This window comes from Podarcis filfolensis, assembly GCF_964270895.1.
Source record: "Podarcis filfolensis genome assembly, chromosome: 11".
Lineage (NCBI taxonomy): Eukaryota > Metazoa > Chordata > Lepidosauria > Squamata > Lacertidae > Podarcis > Podarcis filfolensis.
In genome coordinates this window covers 47,812,143-47,822,235 of record NC_139613.1, presented here as the reverse complement: position 1 = coordinate 47,822,235, position 10,093 = coordinate 47,812,143, and the positions used below count along the sequence as shown (strand labels likewise).

General features: G+C 42.9%; 1 protein-coding gene across 1 annotated transcript in view; it reads left to right on the top strand.

Moving 5' to 3' along the window:
- The first annotated feature begins 5,585 nt into the window (after nt 1-5,585).
- ALDH7A1 (aldehyde dehydrogenase 7 family member A1) overlaps nt 5,586-10,093 on the top strand; it is a 28,440-nt gene continuing 23,932 nt past the window's right edge. The window contains exons 1-3 of the mRNA XM_083576916.1: nt 5,586-5,792; nt 8,724-8,777; nt 9,228-9,293. Coding sequence (XP_083433042.1) covers nt 5,592-5,792; nt 8,724-8,777; nt 9,228-9,293 — 321 coding nt within the window. The 5' untranslated portion in view covers nt 5,586-5,591. The remainder of the gene's footprint in view (nt 5,793-8,723; nt 8,778-9,227; nt 9,294-10,093) is intronic.

The window sequence follows — 10,093 nt, the reverse complement described above, 5'->3', positions numbered from 1 at the left end:
GACCTGAGAGGGGGAGTGGCAGGGGGGGGGAGGAAACGGAGACTACGCGCGTACTTTCGTAAAGCAAGGAAATGTTTAATAAAAATTATATGATTAAAAACAAAAACCAGGCACACACGAACGACAGGTCTCGAAGTGTAACGGACTCAGCGTGACCCGCTCCATATTTCCTTCGCAAAGATGTAAGGTCTAAATGTAGCTCTGCATCCATCTAGGAACAAAGACACTGGAACAAGAGATAAAATGCCTCTCGAGAGAGATGTTAAAAAAAGAATGTGTCCAGTTGGATCTAACTATACAGCATACCCTCCAACATTACTCCGATGAAAATAAGGACGTCCTATTCTATTATTATTATTATTGTTGTTGTTGTTGCTGTTAAGTTTTTTATTATTATAACAATAACCGTGGCCACTCTGGGAGGCTTCCAACATATATAAAACCATAATAAACATTTTAAAAACTTCCTTATCAAAGGCTGCCTTCAGATGTCTTCTAAAGTTTGTGTGGTTACTTATGTCCTTGGCTCAGGGGTCACATAACTTCACAGCCTCTAATATTTCTCTGATGAAAATAGGGATGTCCTATTCTATTATTATTATTAATAATATTAATATTATTATACACGTGACTATGTTGCCCCCAGCCACTGTGGGCAGCTTCTAATATATATAAAAACATAATAAAACATTAAACCTTTAAAAGCTTCCCCAGCCAAGGCTGCCTTCAGATATCTTCTAAAGGTCATATAATTACTTATTTGCTTGGCTTGGGGGTCACACAATTCCATAGCCTCCAACATTTCTCCGATGAAAATAGGGACGTCCTATTTTATAATAATTATAATAATATTCCGCACATCTGGCTGGGTTGCCCCAGCCACTCTGGGCAGCCTCCAACATATATAAAAACATAAAACATTAAACGTTAAACTTCCCTATACAGGGCTGCCTTCAGATATCTTCTAAAGGTTGTCTAGTTACGGTACTTGTCTCCTTGGCTTGGTGGTTGCTGTTGCATAACTCCATAGCCTCCCACATTTCTCCCATAAAAATAGGGCTGTCCTATTCTGTTGTTTAACTTATATGCAGAATTCATCATGCGAAAGGCTGGGCTGGATGAATCCCAAGCCGGAATTAAGATCGCCGGAAGAAATATCAATAACCTCAGATATGCAGATGACACAACCTTGATGGCAGAAAGTGAGGAGGAATTAAAGAAACTTTTAATGAGGGTGAAAGAGGAGAGCGCAAAATATGGTCTGAAGCTCAACATCAAAAAAACGAAGATCATGGCCACTGGGCCCATCACCTCCTGGCAAATAGAAGGGGAAGAAATGGAGGCAGTGAGAGATTTTACTTTCTTGGGCTCCATGATCACTGCAGATGGTGACAGCAGTCACGAAATTAAAAGACTCCTGCTCCTTGGGAGAAAGGCGATGGCAAACCTGGACAGCGTCTTAAAAAGCAGAGACATCACCTTGCCAACAAAGGTCCGTATAGTTAAAGCCATGGTCTTCCCAGTAGTGATGTATGGAAGTGAGAGCTGGACCATAAAGAAGGCTGATCGCCGAAGAATTGATGCTTTTGAATTATGGTCTGGAGGAGACTGTTGAGAGTCCCATGGACTGCAAGAAGATCAAACCTCTCTATTCTTAAGGAAATCAGCCCTGAGTGCTCACTGGAAGGACAGATCCTGAAGCTGAGACTCCAATACTTTGGCCACCTCATGAGAAGAGAAGACTCCCTGGAAAAGACCCTGATGTTGGGAAAGATAGAGGGCACAAGGAGAAGGGGACGACAGAGGACGAGATGGTTGGACAGTGTTCTCGAAGCTACAAACATGAGTTTGACCAAACTGCGAGAGGCAGTGGAAGACACGAGTGCCTGGCGTGCTCTGGTCCATGGGGTCACGAAGAGTCGGACACAACTGAACGACTAAACAACAACATTCTGTTGTTGTTGTTGTTGTTACACTCTGCACATCTGACTGGGTTGCCCCAGCCACTGGATAGCTTCCAACATATATAAAACATAAGAAAATATCCAACATCTCCCCGATGAAAATAGAGACGTCCTATTCTATTATTATTATTCTCCGCACATCTGAATGGGTTGCCCCAGCCACTGGGCAGCTTCCAACATATATAAAAACATAATAAAACATTAAACCTTTAAAAACTTCCCCATCCAAGGCTGTCTTCACATGTCTTCCAAAGCTTGTCTAGTTACTCATTTCCTTGGCTCAGGAGTCACAAAATTCCATAGCCTCCAACATTTTCCCGATAAGAATAGAGTCATCCTATTCTATTATTATTATTATTATTATTATTATTATTATTATTATTATATTTCGCACATCTGACTGGGTTGCCCCAGCCACACTGGGCAGCTTCCAACATTTATAAAAACATTATAAAATTTTAAACATTAAACTTCTCTATCCTAAACTGCCTTCAGATGTCTTCCAAAAGTTGTCCAGTTACTCATCTCCTTGGCTTGGCGGTTGCATAACTCCATAGCCTGCAACATTTCTCTGATGAAAATAGGGACATCCTAAGCAGGGGCGTCCCCTAAATCAATACAAATAAATAGAAATCTGAGGTTCTGTCCCTCCCCAACAAAAGCCAGCCACCCCCAACAAAAATCCTGGCTCCGCCCATGGTCCTAAGGAAATGTGGGACATCCCAGGATCCATCAGAAACTGGGGCGGTTTCTCTAAATCCAGGGCTGTCTCTGGAAAGTAGGGGCACTTAGAGGGTCCAGGATCTGCAGCTTTTACCAGAGGCCCAAAGGGTAGGGGTGGCAGGGGGCAGTTGCCCTCCCAATCAAGTAAATAAATTAAAAAATACTTAACTAAAAGTAAAACTAAAAAAGTAAAACTTAAAGTAAACTCTTTTGGGGGAGGTGTTATTGGGTTGTTGTTTTTATTTTAATTATATATATTGTGGTTTTTATGTTAATCTTTTCTGTGAACAGCCCTGAGACCTCCGGGCAGAATATAAATTCAAATTATTATAATTAATAATAATAATAATCATCAGAATATTTGGAATTGAAATGTGCTATGCTTACTGAGTGTGCCCAGAAAAACTGTATTGGGGAAAAAAGAGGAATTTGAGAAGGAAGTGTTGAAAAGGTTTTCAGCAGATCCAAGGAAACTTGCTTTAGATAAAAAGGTTCTTTGCGATTGTGCAAAATATACCCATTAACAGCATGACAGGTACTCCCTGGTGTTAATCTTTTTTATTTAACTTCCTGGTTTTCAAACGACTGAAGGTTTTGACAGATTTTTCTGAGTGCTTGGGGGAGCCCTCGGATTTCTCCGTTAACATGGTCAAAAGAAAGCAATTTAAAACAACCGTTGTTTTAAATGTATTGCCTAAAACAGTGGATTCAGAGAGAGAAGGCTTGTCTAATATTGCAGTTTTGCTGGAGCATTGAGGCTTGTTCTCTTTTCCCAATCGGAAAAATGTCAGGACTTGATACAGTTTTGCCATGTGACTATCACAGCTCAAGGCCTAGACAGAAGAAAGGTCATGCATGCTTTTGGAAATCATCCAGGTACTTTTCATTTTCTCATTTATAGCTGTCTTTTCCCTCATGTTATAGCTAGAAGCTTAATTGAGCAGGATTTCTGGCCCCACAATAACATGGTGTAGAAAAATTACTGATCGGTTCTATTTGTTGAATGATTTGCCTATGCAGTGATTTAAAGCCCGGTCCATAAACAGCCTTAAAAATATATGTGTCTATGAGCTTCAGAACATAGGTAGGCCCATTTCCCAAATGAATGTGCAACCATTTCTGTGATTTCCCCCCCTATTCCACCTGCATTACAAGCCAGGATCAGGACCAAGGTATGTAGCACTGAGCAAAGGGGAAAGCGGCCTCTTTCTAGCTGAAAAACCAGATACCTCTCAGGGCACCTCTCAGACTTTATTGTCTCTTTGCCAGATGTCAGAGTCAGAACTTGTGAACAAAATCTCTCTGAAGTAGGGTCACCCGAGTTCATAATCTCTGTGAGGCTTCTTGTCAATTTCAAAGGCTTGTGCCTGGGCTGCTCGCCTTTCTAGGGGCTCATTGTGACAATGAATGGTATACCATGGCAGTTATGGCCACAAAAAAACCTTTTAATTAAGTGAAATCGGAAGCTGCTCTTTAAGTATATGTTCTTGCTTGATCTACTTCTGGGGCAGCTGAAGTTCCGACTGCAACAGAAACTGCACAACTTACAGCCAGCTGGAGCCTACTTGATGTTAGGAACTAAATTAACCTTTTAGGAATAAGACTTGGTCTAAGGGTCACTAGAACGAAGTTCAAGAGATACAGTGCAGAATGAATATCTGAATGTAATGGATTTAAAATCTTTAAATTATTTAAACTTGTTTTCTTTGGAGATCAAAGGTAAAAATCCCCCCAAAAGAGGACATTACGGGGGGGGGGGCAGGCTTTTGTTAGCGGGGTGCAGAACCTCAGTTAACAGAGTATTTGTAATGCTTTTCAATAATTTTTGAGGATTGGCTATGCCCATGAGTTGGGCAGCCACCTGTCAGAGATGCTTTAGTTGAGAGTCGTGCATTGCAGGGGGTTGGACTAGATGACCCTCGGGGTCCCAACTCTACTACTCTATGCACAAATAGCATTACATGGCGGTCTGTGCCAAGAAGCAGCAGCAACTAAACCACACAGAGCAAGGCTGCAGACATGCGCTCAGTAAGTGGGCACAGATCCCTGCAACTGACTTAGCCTGGAGTCCCCATGGGCCATACTGTATTTCGGATGCCGTATTTCAAACAGTGAATATCCAGACAGATAAACTATTTTTTTTTTTGCATAGCTGTTGAACTTTTTTTGCAAAATAAAAATAGAAATCAGAGATTTGCCGTATATCTGGATTTTCCTGGACATTTAAGCGATTTCCGCCCAGATGCTGTTTGCAGTGGCAGAATGCCATTTTGGGCAAAAAACCCAGGGTTTCTATATTTCGTAAAATTCCTGAATCAAATCTGTTTGAGGTTTTCTTTCCGGAAGTCCACAAAATTATTGAGCGTTTTTTAAATAGAAACCCACCAAAATGGTTGAGCTTTCTTTTGGGGAACAACCCCAAATGGTTGGGCTTTTTCGGAGGGAGAAACTTCCCTCCAAAATAGTGATCTTCCAATTGGGGAGCTGTTTCCGCTGCTTTCCCCATGGCGTTGCCATACCTCCTGCTTTCCCGGCCCAAATCCCCTCCTGATCTTCAGAAAATAGGGATTTTCATGACTCGTGGCAAGCCTGCCTTTGAAGTTCTTTCCCTGAGAAACCGGCTTGCCGCGCGCCCGGATTTTCCCGGACCATGCACTACAGACAGCGGTGCCGTGTCCGGGACATCCCGGACGCCTGGCAGCGCCTGGCGAGAGGGGCGTCGCCTTCCCTAGCGTCACCTGCGGGGACGAGGAAAGCTCCTGTTGCTCGCCTCGCCGCCGATTGGACGCGCCTCCGCCTGGTCTGTGGGCGGGGTGCCCTTCCGGCCAATCGCCGCCGTCGGAATGTGTTTTTGGGGGCGTGGCGGATCCTCTCCCCCTCCGCAGCCTCCTGGCCGGCGCACAGATGGCTCTGGGCGGCGCGATGCTGCGGACGACGCTCCGCCTCTGCACTCTGTCGCGACGCGTCCGCTCGGCCTCCGCCGCTTCCAGCGCCTCCATGTCGACGCTGCTGATCAGCCAAGGCCGCTACTCGTGGCTCCAGGAGCTGGGGCTTCGCGAGGAGAACGAGGGCGTCTACAATGGCTCCTGGGGAGGCCGAGGAGAGGTAGGCAGCCACGGGCGGGAGCAAGCCTGAAAGTCACCGCAGCCCAATTTGGAGTCCAATCCGGATTTGCAGTTCTCCATGTGCTCCCGAGCATAGACATCTGACTTTAGCAGGGTTTCCCGAAACAGCTTTATTCCTATTATTCTTTTCATTTATATACATTTCAACCAGCAGTGCCGGATTTACGTATAAGCTAAACAAGCTATAGCTTAAGGTCCCACTCACTTGGGAGCCCCCCAAAAAATTTAAAGAAAAAAATTAATATTAATATACTTCTTAATTGTATTTCAGTTCAGCAATTACTTTGATAAAATACATATTTTGTTATGTGCAAGTGGCGTTAGATGGCTATCAGGTCCATAAATTATCATATAGCATATATTCAACACAAGAAACAGCAACAATTTGTTGTTGACAAAGGTCAGCTGGACATATAAAAGGCTCCATTACCTTCAGTAGCTTGGGGTCTCATCAAACCTAAATCCGGCCCTGATTGCAACAATGATATAGACATAATGGTAACATTTTCACATAATTATAACATTTTCATGCTAAAATGATTGTAAAATTATTGAAATGTATAAAATTGAAAATCACGAATTAAAAAAGTCCTCTCTTATATCTAATATATGTTTTCAAAACTGCAGGTTTTTACAATGACCCTGCCAACATCTTGATCTGTTTGCAGCTTGTTATTATTTAAACTTTTTAAAATAATTTTAATTTATATACATTGCAACAATTATTTAGCCATAATTGTAACATTTTTACTTTTGACTCCTTTCCCCCTCTTTCTGCAGTCCCTTGCCTTTATTTTCATCCTTTCCTGCATGCTCTGAATTATCTTATTCTTCTAATCCTCTTCTCATATCTATCTTATATATGTTTTCAAAACTGCAGGTTTTTACAATAATCCTGCCAATGTCTTGATCTGTTTGCAACTCTCTCTCTCTGTATACTACAATTCCCATCATCCCTAACCTCTGGTCCTACTAGCTTGGCATGATGGGAGTTGTCCTCAAAAAGCAACCGACTTTGGGAAACCCCGCTTTAGATGAAGGCTGAAAAGACAGTGAAGATTAGCTGGAAGCGAAATACAGTGATTTATTGTGGTTAATTTAACATGGGAGCGTTGGTAGCAAGTTAGCCCACGCTGGGGCATGTCTAACATCCTACTGCGGTGCGATTTTTATTTGAAAAAGCCATTACCCCGAGACAGCGCAATGGTGCCACAATTGCATTTCCTGATAAATTGCAATTTCTGAAGTTCTGCAATCGCCAAGTCTGGCTACAAGCAGGTTGCTTTCGGAAGTCGAAATGTCCTCAGGTTTATGATGTGAGATTTGTGCCCGTTCATATTCTGTGGAAAAGGAGCCTGCCTTTTAATGTGTAACCTTTCGGTGGTTTTGAAACACACTTGATTTTGTCTATCTTTAATCAAATACGTTGCCCTTTACCAGTTGCCACAGTCCGTTTCCTGGCCGGAATCGGCAGGAGAAAGGCACACGTTAATCATTCATATTGTTGGGCTGAGAAAATGTTTGTCCTTTGGCTATGCTCCTACCTTTGGAGCTTCTCTTTCTGGAGATGTTTGGGTACCCTACTTGGAGGGCTCCCAAAGGCATCTAGCCGGCCACTGTAGGTGGATGCTGGTCGAGAGGGAGGGATTCCAGACCCAGTAGGCCTTCCTTAGTTATTTATCATGCATATGTATAGCCCGCTCTTTAATAATATCAAGATACTATAATATCCAGAATATCAAACCATAAGAATACGGAAACATGCTACTTAGGGCGCTTGCCTGGTCTCTTGGGCAGAGTAGGAACTGCTTCTGGATCACCAAGCAAGAAAAAAATCTATAATTGGCTACTAACTCTTGTGTACATCTGCATAATAATAATAATAATAATAATAATAATAATAATTTATACCCCGCCCATCTGACTGGGTGGGCAGCTCCCAACAGAAGATTAAAAATACAGTAAAAACTTCCCTAAACAGGGCTGCCTTCAGATGTCTTCTAAAAGTTGTGTAATTCTTGAAATCCGAAGAGTTCCATAGGGCGGACGCCACTACTAAGAAGGCCCTCTGCCTGGTTCCCTGTAACCTCACTTCTTGCAGTTAGGGAACCACCAGAAGGTGCTAAGAGCTGGACCTCTGTGTCTTGGCTGAATGATCGGGATGGAGACGCTCCATGTATATTGGGCGGAGGCGAGGCTGCTATATGCGATGGGCAGAACAGCCCTATGCATAATCTTAACAATCTACTTAGAAGTGAATCCCATTGAATTCAGCTTTAAATGCACTCGGGAGAAGAAATATAACTGCCTCAATCCAGGGACGGGCAGAGGAAGGCTGCGTGTTTTGTGCGATGGTCCCATCTCTCCCCAGAGCAATGCCGCTTCATAGGAATCCAAACTCAGGATCTGTGTATCATCTTATGGGTTTTCCCCACAACGGTACTGCCCATTGCACCCATGCATGTGTATAAGCCAGTGTGGTGTAGTGGTTAAGAGCGGTAGACTCGTAATCTGGTGAACCGAGTTCGATTCCCCGCTCCTCCACATGCAGCTGCTGGGTGACCTTGGGCTAGTCACACTTCTTTGAAGTCTCTCAGCCCCACTCACCTCACAGAGTGTTTGTTGTGGGGGAGGAAGGGAAAGGAGAATGTTAGCGGCTTTGAGACTCCTTCGGGTAGTGATAAAGCGGGATATCAAATCCAAACTCTTCTTCTTCTTCAAAGCCTACTTTGGTGTGCAGATTGTGGTTCTCGTTCCACTGCAGATCAGGGTGAGTGTATTCAGATTGAGATATAGGACCAGCCACACTATGTCCTTTCCTGATGTATAAGTGACTCTTGAACCTTAATCCTTAAAGCTAGAGAAGAAGCTATGTTCTTGGTGACTAAAGGGCACATCTTTCTCTCTTTAGGTTGTAACGACATATTGCCCTGCAAACAATCAGCCAATTGCCAGAGTTCGTCAGGTAAGGTTCTTTCTTTCTTTCTTTGATCAAGTCTATAGATAAATGCTACACTGGAAATTTTTGCAATACTCTTCGAATAGCCAAAGGCTAGGTTTGGAATGTCAGTAGAGCTAATTGGGGAGGGGATGTGGAAAAGTAGCTGAGAGCAGTGGAAGATGGAAATTTTATGGTTGCACGCTCCCTTCCTTTGCTGGATTTAAATCACATGTGTTGAAATGGTGGTTGCGCCACAGAAATGGGTTCGTGGTATATTTCCTCTTTTATTCTACCACTTCAGGCAAACCATTTCCAAAGGTTCTGAAGCTTTTTATGTCCAAATAGCACCACCTTCTTCCATAAAACTAGAATTTGCTGGTTTGGTACATTCTTTTGCCATTTCTGTTTTCTACAAGAGTCAAAAAATTACAAACGTTGTGACTCTTGTTTATTTAAAAAAATATATTGTTACAGGCCAGTATTGAAGACTATGAAGAAACACTAAAGAAAGCTAAAGAAGCCTGGAAAGTATGGGCAGAGGTAAGTTTGAATTCCTTAATATTTTTCTGAAATACAGGCAGCCTCCTGTTTTACACAGGGGTTATGTTCAGAAGCACCTTGCAGGTCGGTGAAATCATGTGTAATTGAAACCCATTGTAAAAGCTTTCAAACGCCAATCCCCATTCTGCCCCTTTAGTGAGAATAATAATAACAATAATAATAATAATTTATTATTTATACCCCACCCACCTGGCTGGGTTTCCCCAGCCACTCTGGGCGGCTCCCAACAGCATATTTAAAAACACAATAAAACATCAAACATTAAAAACTTCCCTAAGCAGGGCTGCCTTCAGGTGTCTTCTAAAAATCAGATAGTTGTTTATTTCCTTGACATCTGATGGGAGGGCGTTCCACAGGGCGGGTGCCACTACCGAGAAGGCCCTCTGCCTGGTTTCCTGATGTTTCCAAGTCACTTCTGGGTTCGGCACGATGCACTTACACACAATCGTGCGCACATTGAATACGCATAAACAGGGTGCATTCTTTGATGAGCCACAGACTCGTTAAACTCATTTTTATTAGGCAACACCGTTAGATTCTGATGCGTTTGCCTTAATTTGTGTGAGTCCTCTTTCTGATGCTTTACACCTTATGCTGCCACTGTAAGCAGCTGCTGTTAGAGTTGTGCTTTACAGGTGGCAGTTTGTGTGGTACATCTGTGACTTCATTAGTACTAGAAGACTAAACTGTAACACCAAGATTTCAAAGATGCGGGTCATAGAAAGGGAAGCCACAACTTTTGAAGAACTAAAGACGCACTTTGGCACACTTGCATTTTT